The sequence below is a fragment of the Cajanus cajan genome, chromosome 7 (genome assembly GCF_000230855.2).
Source record: "Cajanus cajan strain Asha chromosome 7, NIPB_CcT2T_4, whole genome shotgun sequence".
In the NCBI taxonomy this organism is placed as follows: Eukaryota; Viridiplantae; Streptophyta; class Magnoliopsida; order Fabales; family Fabaceae; genus Cajanus; species Cajanus cajan.
Genome location: NC_138523.1, coordinates 3,066,298 through 3,087,358, shown reverse-complemented (window position 1 = coordinate 3,087,358; position 21,061 = coordinate 3,066,298). Strand labels below are relative to the sequence as shown.

Here is a 21,061-nt window from a genome sequence, read left to right as displayed (position 1 = left end):
TTCATATTGTATAATGCTTTTCCTTTCATACAATTCATGGGAGGAGTAGTTTTAGACACATAAATATAAATGTGTGTGCAACTTAAAAATGAAATATGAATGTGATATATTTTACTGGTGGCATAACATGTTCTAACAAGTGTAGCTCTTGAACATTTTTATCATCCAATAAATCATTTACGGTGTCATTTGATGTATCATGGTTTGCAGTTATGTCAATGGATTGATGGTCATTAGTGTCCAAATAAGGTGTTTTTTGTGATTGTGGTTTGTTATTTGGTGTAAAACTAAGTTTCGATCGACCAATTCTGATGAAGGGTCTGATTCCTGTGGATTTGTCTAATTTGTATTAGTCACATAAAATTATAATTCATTACAAGCAGTTAATTTTGACCAAATAAAGAATACCCCAAACTTCCTCATATATACTCGCTTAGGAGTAGTTTGGGAAGAACCCATGGGAGGTTTAGGGGTTAATGTTTAATGCTTAACACTTATCCTTGATGGGCTACATTTATTTACAATAGTCCTTGATCCAATATCAAACTGTCCTTCAAGTTTTACAATTTTCCACATCATTAGGTGACATTTTTCATCTATTTCATCTACTTGCTTCCTTGTTGTCTAAGAAATATACTGATTGATTATTGTTTCAAAAACATTCAACTTAGTTCAATATGAAGTGTTTAATCTTTTTGCTTTGTTTAACCTTTTTTTTCCAAACGAACAAATGCATCATAGGGGACTTGCTGAAGAATGACATTAAACAAATATTGCCGTCGATGTTTAAATGTCAATATTATTTTCATGTAAGCTTTACAGAACTTTAAGGGATTCAGTTGATATATGAAGAACTATTACTTTATCATTAGTGTTGGACCCTAATTCAAGAGGCATGAGTTGTTGCATTCTCATAGAGTTAGTATTATCCAATGCATTACATTGAAAAGAAAATTCAGACGCATCAATGAGGTCAAAGGTTAATGTATAATAAATGTAAAAAACATTTTTGACCTTGATGCTTACTTGGATTTGAGATTATTGAGGACGCTAGCCAATGATTCCATTTTTCTTCCATCAAGGAAACAAAGAAGTAATTGGCAAACAAATTTTGATTGGGGAAAATGGAACAACATATAATATGAGTTTTTCCGTGTGTGCGTATGTTAAACTAGTGTCTGCATTTAATGCGATAAGTTTACTTGCTTTTTTATTAAGAAAATTATGAACAAAAGTTGAAAACAATAATATATTATTTGAACTTTTAATTCCAATTATAAAAAATAAATTATTAATTTATTAGTTTAGTCACTTCAAATGAAAGTATGGTTTTTTTAAAAAATTTTTTTTGACCATGATGACATTATTATTGATAAATAATTAAATATATGATGTTTTATACGTACAATTTTTTTTTAAATTTTTATTTATTTATCATTAATAAATGATGTTGAAAATAATTTAGTGTTGAAAGAATTCAATTTTTAGGGTTTGTATATATTTCATTATGTTAGCCGTTTTTATCACAAAATACATAATAATCGATAGATATGAAAATCTTGTCGCCACTTGTTAGGTTTAGTAATTCTAAAAGGATTTGAATGTTAACCTCGAGTTGTGTGTCGATTTGAATGTACAAAATAAGGTCCGTATTCTTTTGTAAATAATTAAATAAATTTTAAACCACATCTATGACAACATGTCAATTTTGAATGTGTCATTATCATTAGTCAATCATATTTGACATATAATTTGTCCTGATATTAAATAAATAAATTTTTTTTATAGTGAACTTGTTAAATAATTTATAGACATTATTATTAGTACAAAAATGTATTCAACTTCGTTAAATCAAAAAATAACTAACATGACTTTATATTAAAATATTGGAAACGATTTTTATATAGTTGAAAATATTAATTAATAGATTAGTTTCTGCAATGTCATTATGGAACATACCTTTAGTATATAATTATTCTAAATTCTACTTTAATTCATATTATAAATAAAGTTGTTTGCTTTGATACTTTGATTGTTGGATATGTTGCCCATGTTCTCCCTAAAAAATCATTTTCTTGTCCAACCTAAAGCAAACCTAGTATCGTTAATGATTAAGTTTGTAAACCTCCAAAATTCATATCATCCATTTCCAAATTTCCTTTGATTTGGACACCACTGGATACTCCATTTAGTTTGTTTCCCATTGATTAATATGATTGCTACACGATTAGGATGATGTGTGAATTCGTCGTTGCAAACAAATGTTGGAATTGTCTATAGACCATACAAGATTGCAACATATATTTGATAGATAAACTTAATGTCATTGAAAGAAAAATAGTCATTTATTAACCATAATCCAATATTAATAATAAAAATTTGTAATTTGAATATGGTTAATAATTTTTTTAGTTATGTTAATAAACATGGACATGCATAACTGATGAAGACATGGTGGAATGAATTTTTCCTAAAAGTGAGGTGCACAACCTGGGGTAGTTGTTGGTTCATATCCGTTCACATAGTAAGACATGACTTTGAACATGAAAACATAACTTTGAATGCAATTTAGCATACCAAAGATGCACTATGATTAACTGTGCTTACTATGATTAACTGTGCTTTTTGTTAGTGGCTTTTGCCATGAAATAATAGGATCCGTAGTTGCACGTGAATTTGATGGTCTGTCACATATAACAATGTCATATTTGACTGCTTAAATTGTGCTTAAAGAGTCTTGTAGTGGATCAAAACGAGTATAAAACCTTCCTTCGCCAACATAATGGAATATGGCGTAACATTTGTTCTTATTACAAGGCTTTTTGATGACAACTTTGATGCCATTGATGAAGTATCCGGTGAAATTATTTGTCTCCTTGTTGACCTCGAGGTCACATGCAAATTGTTGTCCAAATTGATCCATTATGAACAAAGTGTTTTCCAAATCATGTTTCCATGTAGTGAATAAACTTGTTGACATTTTAACTGTTTCCTCAACAACGTTACATATAGACGATGTATACATTTGTTTGATTAACATTAAATTATAACAAATTTTGAAAAAACAACCACATCAAGCACCTGGTTTGGTTGAAGTGTTTTCCCAAAGCGAGCTTGCACATTTTTTGTGTACCTTGAGTCTTTCATGGATATTGCAATAGTAAAAGGTGCAAATGGAAGGCATAGCTAAATAGGTTTGTGCAATGGTTATTGGCGAGAATGATTAATGTATGCACTATAAGCGTGTTTGGAAAACCGTTTAACTAGTGTTAAATGGACTATTTCATCTTTCCAATACAAAAATATCAAAGCAACTAATGTGATGCTTTTGGGTTACGTTGAATGTAACTCTAAATCAAACACACACTATATTCTTTTGTGTGAGATCCATCTCAGTATATATATAAGTAGATTTTGGGCGACCTTTAGAATTTCTTCGCATTTTCTAAACATGACATCATTGATCTTTGTTATATTCCAACGACTGATCTTCGTCAAACAATAATGCTAATGAAACACTATATATGTTAAGTTTTTTTTTGTTATTTGTAAATCGGAGAGAGGAATGAAATTTGATTCAAGTGAATAGTTTTTAGTATTGCACTTTTTTTTAATGTAATTTTGGACATCAATATGAAGACTTTTTAAAACTAATTGAAGACGTGAAATTGATTATATTGAATTTACTACCATAAAAATTATGAGTATTAATCATTTTTGAAAAAAAAATGATACACATTAAGCAAATTACTCAGAAATTAACCTTTGCAACAAGTTTAAAAAATTGAAGTAAGTAAAAAAATGATTGTCTACAATTTCTTATAATTTTTTTTGCAATGATTTGTTTTTTAAAAATTAATAAAATATTTACATTTATGTATTTACTATTTTATAAATGATTTTATTTTAATTTATTATTTATTTATTGTTATATATATATTTGTATATATCAAAAATACATTGTTACAAAATAAAATTTAAAGTAAAAATAAAATCACATTGAGAAGTCAGGTCTATTACACTCCACTTCTCACTATATAGAAAAATTGTGGCATGCTAATGAATAAATATGATTGTGTAGCATTTGAATACTTAAAAGTATTTTGTGTGGCATTTTGATGGAAAATATTTTTATACCATATTGCCATAGAAAATTTTGAGAGATGTATAATGTGACACCCATTCTCTTGTATACCATCACAAATATTATAATATAAAATTGAATAATCTCGATGTAATAAATGAACTCAAAGTCATAAAGGTAGAAGAAATTACATTTTAACATAAACTAAACTTAGTGAAAATAACAAATATAATTTATAGGGACATTGTGCACAAAAGAATATGAGACTTATGTTTGCTTGGCAAAATTTCCATCGATGAATGTGAAGTAGTGGAAGATGTTGCACTAATTTTGATTTGCCGTTTGTTTTGTGTGTTTGAAAAGAAAATTAAGGATTTCAATTACCATAGCGTCAATATTCTGGATGCACAACTTCAAAATCTTAAGGTTAAGAAGTTGGAACTTGAGATGAAAGTGACACTATTGATAATGCAGATTCAAAATATGAACAAACAAAACAACCATGACATTTGAATCACACATAAATCATAACAATTAACGCTTTCTTGTTTCTTATGATTTTTTTTTGTATTATTTAATGTAATCATCTTTTGCCCTTTTGGGTATATGTAATGACTTTTATTAAGCAACAATTATTTCTATATTTATGAATATTGACTTGTTTAGGAATATTATGTATCATACACATTTAATATAAAACACATCGTTAATGTTTACTATTAAACACAAAATAATTAGTACAACCATTAAATACCAAATAATAAAATTGCATAACGTTAGAATAAGTGGCTTATTATATTCTTGTAAACATTTAATATCAAACTAAAGACACAATAAAGCTTTCTCGCAAACTAACATGTCATGATCCATTTGTATAATATCAAATGTTCTGCACTCAAGTATATGTTCCATATTGTTCAACCTAACCATCAGTCTAGTGTTAATGTTTTTGAAAACGATACCATACATCGTAAAATACACACGTAACAAGTATTATTGTCCATAGTCAAACACATGCATAGATACATATTTAGTCCATGATGATTGACATCCATATTCATTCATTGTCCAAATTTGAACCAAATAATAATATGACTCTAAATTATTGAATATAGCATAATAACTTAAGGAATCTTCAATTATAACCAATGAACAAAATGCAATACTTTAAAAATCAACATGTGTAGGTAAACACAATTCTTCAAATCAATGACGAGACAAGTTATATGCCAAAATAACATTTGAATAAGTGACATACAAGAAAGCAATCCAATGTAATATGTGACACCCTCTACTTCACATACATAATTATATAATAAATGGAAATAAATAAAAATTTTCATAAATAAAATTCAAGTCTCTAACCACAAAAGGGTAAAGAGTTCACATTCATAAATCATAAATCATAGTTTAATGTAGAAATTACAAAAGAATAAAATCAAGGTTTTCTAAACAATTTAACAAGAGTAATATTCTAAATTAATCTTAACTAAGTCCCGATGTCACATGTCCTATCAAAGTACACTCCACAGTGAGACTTAAACCTCATCACCAACATCTTCATGCTGATGATCACTTGCAACACAATAAAAATACACATAGAATAATAAGGGAGTGAGAAACATTTCATTCTGGTTCAGATGTAGAAATAAATGTTAGGCAACATACACACATTCATAACAAATACTACACAAGTTACACATAACCAAGCACAACTCAAGTCATACATACATTAGTAGCACATACACAGTCGTCACTCATTATGCAATGATGCCGTGGACTCAACTCACAAATGCATGCATGTGGCGCCAGTCACATATCACATATCACTGGTGTGCTGCCTAAACAACACACCTAAGGTAGTCTAGGAGTACATGTAGGGAGCTATCCATACACTCTCAACTAGAAGGATGTACTGCTAGGGTCTGGTCGAGATAACGAAGTTGTACAAGTTACGTCTCGTGCTCACAAATGGGCGAAATCGAGACATCCAAACCGTACTATCTCCTAGAACTCCTCTCCTCCAAGCTGTTACACGAGGAAAGCTTTCCCTAACGGTGTACTCTACATCATACCCGTCACATAGATGCACATGATGCATGTCACACACTCACACTTCATTGACTCATCATTTGACTTATCATAGTTACTTATATATCATGTCTCATTGTCACATATCATGTCTCATGTCTCATATTCACTTTTCACATTATCTCATCATATTCACATAGTCTTATACAAGGGACTCAAACATCAATCAACAACAATATACAACAATATGAACTGCTTAATGAAAACCAAAAAGTTTCACAACTATTGACTTTATTTTATCTTTTTTTTAACATTTATTATACATTACAAAATTTCATACTTTAATCAACCATTTTCTGAGGAATCAGTCTTAGCACCACATCATCTAAACATGAACTCCTACATACACAAAAATACAAAATTAATACCATATATATACTTGCCCTAATATAGAACTATCTACAAACACAATCACATACTTGATTTCATAACAAATTAAAACAACACAACAAATACATCCACCTCCCAATCCACTTGTTTTCACTCATTTTAAGCAGAATGTAATCTACACAATTAAATAATACTTTCATAATATATATAATCTTTTACAACAAACAAGTAGCAACCATAAATCATAACACATAAAACACCTACAAACAACAATATAATTATATCACAATAAATGAAATATTCGCGATGAACAACCACAATCTACAACCACATCCTTCATATCCAACCACTCATGTCCAATGTCAATAAACTCTCTTTGTTGACAACATAAACTAATTCAAACATTTTAACAAACAGTTATTCTGCAAACATCAACCATTTTATTACTTTGTGTCTTCATCAACCTATTTTGCACTGAACATACAATAAACTTGATCCAACAACTCAAAATTTTGGGGAAGTTTTTCAAACAAGATGTCTAATACAAATTTCCTTACTATGCTAAAATAGTCATATGAATCAAATCAAAAAACATAACAAAATGAATTTAACTAACCTTTAACTGAATGCACGGATCTCCATCTTCATCTTTAAATTAAATGATTCCATTCACCCCAAAATTTACTTCAACGGTTCTACCAAAAAAATAAATAAAATAAAACATGTGTTGGATTCACTTTATCTTGTATGAAACAAAACAACAACAATAGGAGGAACATTTCAATTTCGCTTCATTGAATAAGTAAAAAGCATTTGATTACTCAATTTTAGGGTTTTGACCAACAAGGTCGAATTCTAAATCCTAAAAAAAAGTCAACCTTCATTATCAATAAAAATGGGAAAAAAACAATCATCAAAGTTTAAGGCCAACAAATCAACTTCTCAAACCATCGGTTTTGACTTAGAACAATGAATCGACCATAGAAACATCAACACTGTTCAATAATCTTCAAAGTTTAGGAAAACCAAGAAATTTAGGGTTTCAACCAAAAAGGTCGATTTGGCAACCAAAAAATTAACCCTTATCATCGAGAGAAAGGTGGAATAGTAATCTTCAAAATTTAAGACCAACAAATTGTCTTCTCAAATGATTTGTCTCAACCAAGACTAATGAGGATTTGATAGTAGAAACGTTGACACTGTTAATTCCCTAAACCCAAAAAAAATTGCAATAAAGGTCGGGGGAAAATAATTAAATTAAACTAAATTCACTTTAAATAAATAATACATAAAAAACTTTTATCAAGGTAAATGGTAAACAATATCAATCGTTGATTAAAAACATCACATATCCAACGATTCAAACAACATTGTCTACTCATGGACTATATGAAGACCATACTTTTATTTCTTGGTCTAACCATGAACCATATGATGTATTCCTCCATGGTAGAAATCAACTTACATTTGTTTATGATAATGAAAAGTTTTAACCAATGTCAAAACTTTAGTTGAACCGATTTAACCGAAAACTATAAAATAAGACCAGTTCGGTCAGGTTGTTGGATTGAAAATGTTATTAACCTGTTTCCACATAGTATCCTAATGCGAAACTGGTAAAAGCTAGTTACTTGTTTTATCGAGTATGCTTGCTACTATGTTCCTTCATGTAAACTTTGCCAATACACGTCCAATGGTTTTGCATAACCCACCCACCACACTGTCCAATATGGGCTCTATGCCCCATGTACACTCTATTATCTTGAGTCACACGTTGTCCAATACTATGTCATTGAACATTCCTCTGTTACAGATTTTAAAAATTCAAAAACAAAATATCAAGAGTTTGGTTCATTTGGAACTCAAACCCATGAAAAATTAATGGGCAAAAATACATTTTTTGTCCCTTATATTATTTATTAGTGTCAATTTAGTCTCACTTTAACTAATTGAATTAATTTAATCCCACATCTTTAAAATGCATCTTAATGTTTGACCTTCCGTTTTCTCCATTTAAATATTTAACAAATCTGACACGTGACATGATGACATGACACGTGTCACGCTGCCATGCCACGTGTCATGTCATCGTATCACGTGTTATGTCATCATGCCACTTGTTATGCCATGTGTCATGATGTCATGCTACGTGGTATGATAACATGACACGTGTCACATCTGTTAAGTATTTAAACGAAGGAAACGGAAGGTCAAACATTGAAATACATTTTAAAGATGTGAGACTAAATTGATTCAATTAATTAAGTGAGACTAAATTGACGCTAATAAATAATATAAGAGACAAAAAATATATTTTTGCCAAAATTAATTGAAGGAAAGAATACTAACCGCTACGCTAAAGTATTTGACTAATATGTTAATGACTTAAATATATTTTATAGTATATCTTTACATTAAGATTATATATTTAATGATATATTAGTTTATAAGTTGACTAGTGATTAATTTATCTGGTACTTTGATAAAATTGATTACTAGTTTGAGTTTTAATAGATTAGTACATGGTATTTTTGATTAATTTTTAATAATAAAATGTTTTTTTTCATAAAATAAAAAATAAAAGTAACTTTTGTAAGATGGGACTTGAATTCAAATAAATGTAATTATTTAACATTTTAATGACTACCAAAATAATATGCTTTATTGTTGTACAATTGACTTAAATAATTTATATAATATGTTTTTTTACGTTATATATTAATTTATGTGATTTAATCAATTTATAATTTGGTTGTTCTATGAGTATTACAATGACTACAATTTTTTTTGGAAGCTTCTTTATGACATGAATACTTTAAAAAAAAAATTAATAGAAACATGCGATTCAATGTGACTCATTAGTCAACTCTTGATCCACTGATCTAATATTTTAACCAATTTGATGATCGATCTGATTTTTAAAACATTAGTTTTAGTCCTTTGAGACTTAATAATAAAACTTAGAATATAGTTTTAAACTTAACTCTCTAAGATTAACAAATAAGGTGAGAATTGTTTCTATTTATATAATTTGCTTGACTTTATTTTTAGTCGATATGAAACTTGAATTTATTTTCAATACTACTCAAACTTACATTTCTAAGTTAATATTAAAGTTATCTTAGATCCATAAAAATGATCATCCTTCATTTATTTATATACTAAACTTAATAATATTGATGTAAGGAAGGATATATTCAGAAAAATTAAAATCCTATAAACCTATGGTTAAAAGGATTACAATATAAGATGATATATCGAGAAAAATTCAAATTCTGTATTTACTTGAAATAAAGCCAAGTTATAATATATAAGTGGTGAAAATTATTATCTTACTAACCGATTTTATAAAAGATAATTTCACATTTTAAAATATCTTAAATATATTAAAAGATTCGACCACCATTTATACATGCACGAAGCATGACAGGGATGGCAGGAGTCGCGGAAAAACTGTCTACTTATTGAATCTAATTCGTTGGACATCGGAAGTAAATCTCTACGTACACGAAAACTTTTGCCATCTCCATCATCATAATGTATTATAAATAATTATTTTCATAGAACCGATTAAAATTATAAAACATAGTGAAAAATATTTGATAATAAAAAAAATTAATTATATAAAAATTATTACGAGAGCCGCACATGATACAATAGATTAGTCCCACGATATACAATAAGTTCTGCTAACTAGTGTCTTGCTAACTAAGTGTCCTAAAGACACTAGTTAAAGAATCGTTGGGTAAAAAATTTTCACTGAAAATTACAATAATTTTTAAATAATTAGAAATATTTAATATTTTTAAATAATTAGAAATATTTAATAAAACATATTAAATATTCCTTGGTCAATTTTGATTAAAAATAAAATGCAAGAGAAATTGTTAGATATTTGTTATGACGTGGCATGTTGGGGCCACATCATTATTAAGATGTGGAGCAGAAGCTACAACAATGTAAGTAACCTGTGTCACTCCGAAATCTGAGTTTTAGTTCAACTCAACTATGGCTTCCTTATCCCTTTGCTCGCTACCTATATCCCTCTCCATTCGTTCTTCTTCATCCAAAGGTACCTCTGTGCATAACAACCCTTTAATTTCTTCTATGCATGCATATACACTTTGCTTCATTGTCTTCTCACCCATCTTTTTGAGAAGCAGATACCTCTTTGAAACAAGATTGGAGGAGAAGGTCCAAACCTATCCCACCAGGTGGCTCCTACCCTGCTAAAGATCATTGCAGGTATATAACTATATGAATGTTTTCATTTTTTTTGGTAATTGGAGAAATATATAACTATGTAAGGATTAAATATGATTTTAGTCGGGAATTTTTGTGTTTAGTCCGTGAACATTTTTTCTTTTACTAATTTTAGTCATTGAACTTTTTTCGATATTCACTTTTAGTATTTGAACATTTTTTTTCCAGTTAACGTTTTGGTTCTGATATCAAAATTGTTTGTTCATGCAGCAAAATTTGGGAGTAAAATCACATAAAATTTGTTCAGAGACTTAAAAATAGAAATTTATAAAAGTTTCAGGGACTAAAAATGTATTTAATCCAAAATATAATTACATGTGTGTATGTGTTACCCCATATGTTTATTTATTTGTGGTGGTGCATATTCTAGTTGCTACATGATTTTCCATGTTATTCCCAGTTCTCATGGTTTGGTTTTGTTGTTCTTCTTTTGGGACAGTCGTTGTGGGTTGTGTGATACATATTACATTGCCCATGTCAAGGATGCATGTGCTTTCTTGGGAGATGGAATGTCTAGGATTGAAGTAAGTTGCTTTCTTTCCTCTATTGCTTATACATCCTTACACTTAGATGCAATGCATAAACTAGGTGGAGCCCTTTTCTTATTGCTAATAAAATATTTCAAATTTGATGATGCTTATCCATGTCATTGTCAATTTTCCTCGTCTAGTTGGTTGAACAATTTCATAAATTTTTTGGTTTAAGCCCCTTCTAATGAACTTGATAAGAAATTGCGTCAATTGGAATTTCAATTTGCAATAATTATTTGTTTTTCATTTCAGCTTTGGAAATTGAAATCAAATTTTTTATGAAAAAAATCAAACATTGCCTAAATATTTTTATTTTCTGGTGTGCTTTGCTACTGATTGGAAGTTTTAGAGATGATATATAGTTAAGACCAGAATGTTAGTCTTTATTGGAGAAAGTTTTGCCTATCTTAAGTTGCTTCTATGCTCAACAATTGTTTTCCCTTTCAGAGATTGGAACCGGTTGTTCATGGTAGAGGAAGGAAAACAGATAGCTTGGATGAGACCTACTTAGGGGTATATGAGGATCTGTTATATGCTCGGAAACTTAACCCTGTGGAAGGTATTCTTTTCTGAGTTAAAAACAGAAGACTTGTGTTTCTATGTCTATGTTACTTCCGCATTCTTCTGAGTTTGATGCTGTATCATTTTTGTGGGTCTTTGAGTGTAGTGTATTTGTTATGCATTAGATGATCTAATGCTCAGAGTTGAAGCAGTATCATTATATTATGATGATAAACACTTGTTCCTTGCTTGCAACTTTGGAGTTGTTTTTAGTAATTAAATGATATATAAGATTTTGTTTCTTGTAGTTTGTAGTTTGCCTGGATTTCAGTTGGGGTCCCTCAAATTGACAGATTTCCTTTTTAATTTTATGCTTTAACATGTGAAGATCTAATTATTTCCGTTTGTTGCTGCATTTATTGTAGTCCTTTACAGTAATTTTGAGGAGTGAGGAATATGATGTGAATTAGAGTAGGTACAAGAAAATAGGAATTTTCGTATATGTTGATGTTAATAATCTATTGAGGTTTTAGATACAGCACAACGTCAAAAAGTATGATTGGAGTTAAAGGTTTTCTTGTTATGGGAAATTTTATTGTTGTCCTTGACGTGCCTTAGCAGTGATTTAGTCCCTGATTAAATTATGCATACATTTAGTCCTTGAATGATTCAAATTTGTTTTATTTTGACCTTATTAGAAATATTAAATAGAGTAATGTGGAACGAATCCGACTAATTTGGAGACCAATTTGATGAATGCTAATTTTATATTTTTTGCTGCACTGGGAAGCCAAGACGTTATTACTCATGAGGATGTTTATTCTTTATATTTTTTCCTGTGTTCTTCATTGATAGAAGAAAACCACCTAATTTGCAGTTTTGGTAGGTGATTATATATGGGTAATAGGTAATTTGAATTGTACAATCAAGGGTTCCAAATCATTAATATTATCCAGCCCTTCCCTAGAGAGTGTCTTTTTTTTTTTTTTTTTTTTAATTCTTGCTTCCAATTTCACGGTGAAGAGTCTGAGAAACAAAGGGGCGAGTTTTTCATGACTGTCTAAACACCTATTCAAGATGAAGAAAGAATGAACATTTTTTTTTGGCCTAAAAAAGATTTAAAGAATACCTTTAACATATTGGCATGGACATATATCAAAAGTTTTCCTTATTTGACTTTGACACTGGCCTATTATCACAAGTCTATTTATTTCCAAGTGATGCAGGCCTTGGATTTGGGACTATGTTTTACATATCAAATTAATTCTATTTATAGGAGCTCAATGGACTGGGATAGTAACAACCATTGCAATAGAAATGCTTAAATCAGGCATGGTGGAGGCTGTCATTTGTGTACAAAGGTAATGGAACATATTTGCAATTCTAGATGGGAAATAAATCACTAACTTTTTATTGCTAACACTGACTTTTTCTTTGTTGATGCCTTTGATAAAAACTTTGTATTTCATAGTGATCCTGATGATAGATTCGCTCCTCGACCTGTTTTAGCAAGGTCTGCATTTTTTTCCCTATCAAATGGATCTAAAGTTAATTTTCCATCATTATATTAATTTTGTTTTTCTTATTAAAACACATTCTTTGTTTATTTCTTCAAATTTCTTGTAGGACACCTGAAGAAGTGTTGGCTGCTAAAGGTGTCAAGCCAACATTGTCACCTAACCTCAATACTCTTGCTCTTGTGGAGGTGTGCAAAATCTCTTTTAATTAGAGAATTTATCACCATCTAGGATGAATCTTGTATAGAATTTCAGTTGCATATAGCACCAAATTATTTATGCAAATAAACTTATCTATAAATTTGAAAATGATTCCGAAAAAGCTGTTGTTCAAATGGATCAAGGCTAGTAAATGAATTGGACTGTTGTACTAGTGGTTGAAATATGTTGATATAATAATGTTAATTCATATATGGGAATGAGGACTAAGGGCATTTTGACTTTTATCTTTGATTTCTTCAGTAATCTCATTTTTTTTTCTACTTATTCTTTAAAATTTAAGGATATTCTCTGTGAGATTCAGTTGTTTTGGCATTCTGTATGAGCTGTGGGAACAAAATGATAGCATATGTTTTACTCACTCTCTTCCCCTTGGCTTTGGAGAGAATTGAATCCATTCTATGGTTTTGAGACCATTACATTTAATTTCAAGACTGGTTTTACATTCTCCTTTGTGGTTCTACTGTTCTTCCTGTTTTTGTTTATTTGGCATTTTGTCTGAGTGACTGGTCCTTCAAAATTATATTCTTTGCTTTGAACATGATATTTCTGATGACTTATATTTCCGTCTCTTAGATGAGAGAGATATCTGTAAAGTAGTCGTTGAGTGAAGAGGGTCTTAGATGTATAAAAGGAAATTTTAACTTCTAGAAAGTCCAATGATAAATAGGTCATAATTTTGACATCATGACACTAGTAAAAGACAACCTGTCAACTGCATGATATTTTTATATATAGGACCTCTCTGTCTGGTTCCTTAATTCCAGCTGTCGTTAGATTTATTGGATGTATTCTTCAATGGAAACCTTTTATATTCATAGTATGTCTGTTTGAATTTTCATTATTGATAGGCTGCAGGTGTCAAGCGTCTTCTTTTCTGTGGTGTAGGTTGCCAGGTGCAAGGTATCACTACTACAAAGATGTATTTATTTTTATGCAAGTTTTTATCATTTTCTCCATTGTGACTTGTAATGTTGTAATGCAGAATAATTTCTTCGATTGCAGCATTAAGATCTGTGGAACACCACTTGAATTTGGATAAGCTCTATGTTTTAGGCACAAATTGTGGTATGGGAAATGTCTTATGTTTTGTTATAAATCATTTTGTTGAATGTTGATAAATTTGTAATACGAATAATTTCTTAATGGATCTATTTAATTTTGCACACTTTTGAAATAAAATATACTTGTACTAAAATTCTCATTTCACAGTGGACAATGGTACTAGGGAAGGGTTGGATAAGTTTCTAAAAGCTGCGAGTCAATCACCAGAAACAGTTCTACATTATGAGTTTATGCAAGATTATAAGGTTTTTCTGCTGAAAAATCCTTTCTGTTTAGAGAAGTTATGGACAAATAAACTGATAATTTTTTTTATAGTAGAAGCACCGATTGATTTATTTAGAATAATGCATTATCATAGCATCTTTCTGTATTATCAAGTTTATTTTATGTTACTCAATTATTTCAAACATTCTGGCAGGTTCACTTGAAGCATTTGGATGGTCATATAGAAGAGGTAAAGAAAAAGCTCTCTTTATTTTACTATGTCCATGGGTTTTACAGGCAAGCAACTCTGTTCAATTTCAAATTTTACCTTAAACAGGTTCCTTATTTCTGTCTACCAGCAAATGATTTGGTTGATGTGATTGCCCCTTCTTGTTACAGGTGATTGTTATTTTACTCTGTCTAATGTGATGGCTTGAAATTTATATATAAGAATCATGAGTTTGTTTTTACTTCAATTTCTTATTTCCTCTATCATTATATGTTGCACTAAGTTGTCAGAGTCTCTTTTCTCCCTGCAGCTGTTTTGACTATACAAATGGTTTAGCTGTAAGTCCTTATTTGCTTGACCTTCTTGTCCTTTTGACATGCATATTTTACTTGAAGTTAGGAGGATTGTGTTAGTTTCTTCTAATTGTTTGTGAAGTTGTCTACATAGTATAAACTGTTTACATTCCAAATTCTTTCACCATATGTTGTTAAATCACTTTCTATATTTAAACTTTTTTCTTGATTGTAAAAAATCATGTCAAACTTGGTTTTGGTTAATTATTCGACAAACATGGAAGACATAATAAATTATCAATATGTTTGGTATTATGGAATTATATGTAGCTACTCTTATATTTTTACTTGCTTAGGTGCCCTTTTTTACAGCATAAATTTAGTCTGAAAATGCATTTTAAGATGACAATTAGTCTGACAATGAGATGACTTATGACAACTTATTGATTTGTATGTATGCATTTTTTTTGCAATATTGTAGGATATAAAATAGTTTGTATTGATTTATGAATTTGATATATCCTTTCTTCCTGATGCTTTGTATTAGTTCACTTCTCTCTATTCTATAAAACTCATGCATTTTTTTATCCTCTTGTAAGAACTAAATTTTCATGCTTGATACAATCTTAAATTGATCTTGTTAATACAGAAACCAAATTTTCATGCTTATACCCATAATTTGATAAAAAAAAGAAACCAGCTTCCATTTACTTTCTATTTTCTGAAATGTGAAGAACTGTATTTTCATTGTCAATTTGACATGTCCTTATTGGACTTGTTTTATTCGATGTTTACATTGATTGTGCATATTTTCATGGTAAGAAACTTTTATTAGACAAAAGAAAAATAATTTTCAGGACTTAGTAGTTGGATATATGGGTGTGCCAAAATATTCTGGAACCAGCATGACACAACATCCACAATATGTTACAGTCAGGTAACATCACTGACTAAAACATGCAACTGTATTTTATTTTATTTTATTTTTTTTTGCATAATATCTTTTGGTCTATATATTCTATTTAGTTATTGTAAATGTTTATTGGCCTAAAAAGTCACGCATTACTCCTTCTTGAAGGTTTACATACTTACAATTTGGTAAAAAAGATATGAGTCCTGCATATTTTGCTGTTGATATGACAGGAATGAACGCGGAAGAGAGATGTTGAGTCTTGTAGAGAACTTACTGGAGATCAGTCCAACAATTAGTGCTGTAATTACCAGCTCTGTTCCATTTAAGCATATTATTATTATTATTTTAAAATAAAGAGAATGATTTTTTTCTTCTGATTCAGGGGAATAGGCGACCATTTGTTATGGAGACTGTAAAGGCTGATGATCAAGCTAAGTTAGGTATATAACATTCGTATTCATTTGATTTTCCAAAACACTAGGATTAGTCTAATGGTGGAGAGTAGAGGTAGTATGCATAAAGTTTTGGATTTGAGTCTTTTTGCTGTCGTTGTAATTCCTATTGATAAAAAGAAATTATAGGATTTTCTGTGGCATGTATTGGCTCTTGACATAGGTCTCACGATTAGTGCTTTGTGATAAATGGATTTTCTGTTTGTTTTGATTAGTACTATTTAGTAACCTTTCAAAGTTGATTACTTCTTTCTTCAAAATTCTTGACCAGGAAAAGGTCCTTCTCAGCCTGCCCCAAAATTCATTGGAAATTTTCTGGCTTTTATACTAAACATGGTAAAAGATTCATATCAATTCATCCATTGATTCATGTATATTTTGCACAATATATTGATATTTTGGCTCTGGCTTTTATGTTCAGATTGGTCCAAAGGGTCTTGAATTTGCACGTTATTCACTTGATTATCATACCATTCGCAACTATCTTCATGTGAATCGTTTGTGGGGCAAGGAAAGGTATGTTGGATCTTGTGAGCCCTAACTAACAATGTGATTTGATCATGTTTAGATTTCTTTCCTAATATTCTCTAATTAGGACAGGTTTAATTTGCACAGTTTCTATTAGATTTTATTTCCTTGTATTTCCTTAATTAGTTTAGGTTAGATTATTAGAAACCCTTACGGGCAGTAAATATAGATTCCTTTAGTATTTAAGAGAAAGCCCAAGAAAAAGGGTATTCAGAGAAGAGGGGAGATACAAATTAAACTATTTAGGATTGGTTATTGATAAGCTATGTAGTGCGGATTTGGACATGGCACAAGGATACAACAAAATTAAAAAACATAGGACATGCATACACGATATATATATAATATATAACATGAATAACATGACAAAAAAAAATATATATATATTTTGATATGACAATAATTTACTAAGTCTCAAAAACAGATGACTAAGAAACATCATAATCCACAACAAAAAATCTAACAAAATCCATCATAATAAAGAGTAAAAAAAAAATAGAAATATTATGGGAAATCTTCATTCTTGGTCATCATCATTGAAAACAACTTCTAAATCTGGTTCATCAAGAGACAAATTGGAATCTTAAAGAATTCTATCATCATCAAGAGAACCAAATTCATCGCCTGCAATGCCCCATGTTTTAGTCTTTCCTTGATTCTACTATGGGGAATTTTCTTGTTTATGTTTATATTGAGATTTTTTCTTTTCTGTTACGTGAAGATTAAGTAAATAGAGATGAAAATGATTCTCATCTTGTTTTTATTTTAATCAAGATTTTTTTTAACAAAAATACCAACTCCTCCCTTCCTTGTTTCTGTTTTTATTGAAATTTATTCTTTTTTATAAAAAAATTTCAAATCTACGTGTCTGATAGTTGGGTCATGTGCATTGGGATGGAGACATGTCCGTTTTGTAGGTGTCGTGATGAAAATGTGTTCGGTTTATGCGAATACGATCTTTCGCCGAGTCCATGGTGCATTTGCGGCATGTCCGCTCTGAAAGAATATCAAACTCTGGGATACAATAATCCCAAGCTTTGTCTATGCAACATAGTTGATAAGAGATCCACCTTAGCAAACCACATTTTTAGGTGGAAATTTAGTGACATGGAGAGATAAGAAGCAAAGTGTAGTTGCAAGCTGAAGTGCAAAAGTAAAATTTTATGCTATGGTTTAGGGGTTTATGAGTTGTGGATGAAAATTATTCTTAATGACTTTATTTTTAAAGCTATTTTGTGAAAACAAGTTCGCATTGCTCATAGCTCAATTCAGTGTGATGGAACAAAGAATATGGAGATAGAGTGTAACTACAATAAGGAAAAATTAGATAATGGTCTTATTATAGATACAGCATACAGCTCTTTTGGACTTAAGTTGGCATATGTTTTCAATAATAATATCTTAAGTAAGAAGGAAAGAAATAAGTGAAAAATAGAAATAAATAATGGAAATAGGTTAAAAATAGAGTGAATTTTTGAGTGTTCGGTTTAAGACAATTAGAAAAGAAACAAGGAAGAAAAAAACAAATGATTGGATTTCGATCCATTAAATTTCAAGTTTAATCAAAGTAAACTTGTTTTCAATGGATTATGATCGAGTAACCGTACCAGCGCCTCATTTTCTCCAATTTTGTTGGTATTTCCGGCCTCTCATGTGTTGAATTTTTTTACGGGACATACGATATTTTTTCTCTTTCTCTTTCCTCACCGCCTCTTCTCAACCAAACAACTTCTAATTTTTATTTCTCACCCATTTCTTCATTCAACTTCTAATTTTTATTTCTCAACCATTTCTTCTTTCTCCACACCATTTTAACGCTATTTCACGAGCACCAAACAGATTGTGAGGGACACTCTTTAGTGGTTTCAAGATCTCATTGGCAAACCCAAAAAAAGTTAAAAAACTTCATAGTGATATGAAACCTAATTAACATCATTAGCATTCTTAGAATAGTAGGTTTGGAACTAACTCAATCTTATAAAATTAGCTTGTAAGATTAAGGATGTCTTTACTTATATATTTATTAATTGTCTTATTTTTAATTGATTGATGTAAGACTTAGAGTTTTTTCAATACACTTTCTTAAGTCTAACACTATTGGACTTAATATGTAAATAAATAGTGAACAAGCCATTTTAATGATTTAGGATAGACAAGACTTAAGTTTTTTTAAATAAGCATGATTTGATCATATTGTTTAGATCTCTTACTGAATTTCCTGAATTAGGTTATTAGATATTGTTGGGATACAAACAAGTCCCACATCGATAAAATATGATAAAAATAACAACTTATATAGCATAAACATACTTCAATGATTGAGAGGCCTTTTGGATAATGACCAAAAGCAAAACTGTGAGGGCTAAGGCCTAAAGTAGACAATATCTCATCATTGTGAGGTATGTTTGTATAATAACCTTATAAAAATAACTTTAATAAAATATCTCCTTAGACAAATACCATAAAATAATCCCATTAGTGGTATCAGAGCCGCAGGTTGGATTCGGTGACAACCAATAACCCTTATAAAAAATGATAATGATAAAGTGATATATAAAGACAGATTTCGCTGCATGAAAGGTTAGGTCTCTTGTTTGAGGGGAGAATTGTTGGGATACAAACAAGTCCTACATCAATAAAATATGATAAAAATAACAACTTATATAACATAAACATACTTCAATAATTGAGAGACCTTTTGTGTAATGTCCAAAAGTAAAACCGTGAGGGCTTAGGCCCAAAGCGGACAATATCTCATCATTGTAGAGTATGTTTGTGTAATAACCCTATAAAATAACCTTCATAAAATATCCTCTCAAACAAATATCATAAAATAATCTCATCAGATATATCCCCCTTACTATAAAATCATGAAATAACATTCATTATTCAGAAATTGTTTTTTCCTTCTTTCTTTCTTTCAAGTTAGGATAATTTATGGCAACCCTTACTTTGATGTCATGGATAATTTGTTTATATTGTTGAAATGTAAATGCATGCAGGGCCGACAGGCACATGCCTAGCTATGCTAAGAAAATTGTGGATATGTACAACCAGAATGGTCAAATTCAGAAGATGCTTTCTGACAAGTGATTCTAACATATATATTATCACCTTCCAATCAGTGCCATAGAATAGATGACTTCAAAGTATGCATTTACTCTCTACTTACCATTTTGCTCTCAAGTGGTTCATGAGAACATGGCATTGGCATCATAGCCTATATTTGGATAAAGTATATAAGCTTTGTGCAATGGATACCAGATTCAAAGAGAAGTGATTAGCGGGTTGAACAACCCTTGATTCACGTGAAAGTCTTTAGGATGGAGTATTCATACATATGAAGATTTCAATTCGAAATTACTCATTACTAGTGTACTTATTTTTGAGCCGTGTAAAACTATTTTGCCATTTTTTAGACAACTGTTTTGCGAGCTGTAGCAAGTAAAATGTGGGAACAATTTATTACCTTTGTGGCATCATATTAAAACACGTGATTGAATATGATTTCCTAGCATGATGTGTTAACGCACTAAGTATATACAGTTGGCAGATATTTAGATTTAAATATATTGTTTTAACTTTTAAGCTTGATTCCCGACTATGGGAATTTAGAAAACTTTTGTTCTAAGTGATAAAGTTTACTTTAGTAATTTTTAATACTTTAAAGAAAATTAATAAATTATTGGTTTGAGTGGTATTAAAATTGATTCGCATAATTAGAGTTTTGATTTCGAATTTTGTGAATAAAAAAAAAGTAGTTGAAAGAAAAGATCACTAAAGGTGATCAATCAATTTTTTTTTTTGTTGACAAATATTAGTTATTGATAAAGTTAGTAAAT

General features: G+C 30.0%; 1 protein-coding gene across 1 annotated transcript; it reads left to right on the top strand.

Moving 5' to 3' along the window:
- The first annotated feature begins 10,425 nt into the window (after nt 1-10,425).
- HCAR (coenzyme F420 hydrogenase family / dehydrogenase, beta subunit family) lies at nt 10,426-20,733 on the top strand. The gene is made up of 19 exons (XM_020366981.3): nt 10,426-10,577; nt 10,669-10,750; nt 11,208-11,292; nt 11,746-11,857; nt 13,076-13,160; nt 13,271-13,312; nt 13,426-13,504; nt 14,387-14,438; nt 14,541-14,603; nt 14,748-14,845; nt 15,019-15,054; nt 15,142-15,203; nt 15,344-15,371; nt 16,184-16,263; nt 16,470-16,539; nt 16,622-16,679; nt 16,963-17,027; nt 17,113-17,207; nt 20,222-20,733. Exons 1-19 carry the CDS (start codon nt 10,514-10,516, stop codon nt 20,310-20,312), a joined length of 1,347 nt encoding a protein of 448 aa, XP_020222570.1. The 5' UTR covers nt 10,426-10,513; the 3' UTR covers nt 20,313-20,733.
- The last annotated feature ends 328 nt before the right edge of the window (nt 20,734-21,061 follow it).

Coding starts and splice junctions, on each gene's coding strand:
- HCAR (XM_020366981.3), top strand. CDS start 10,514: ATGGCTTCCTTATCCCTTTGCTCGCTACCTATATCCCTCTCCATTCGT. Junction 10,578..10,668: donor TCGTTCTTCTTCATCCAAAG/GTACCTCTGTGC, acceptor TTTGAGAAGCAG/ATACCTCTTTGAAACAAGAT. Junction 16,540..16,621: donor TCAGTCCAACAATTAGTGCT/GTAATTACCAGC, acceptor CTTCTGATTCAG/GGGAATAGGCGACCATTTGT.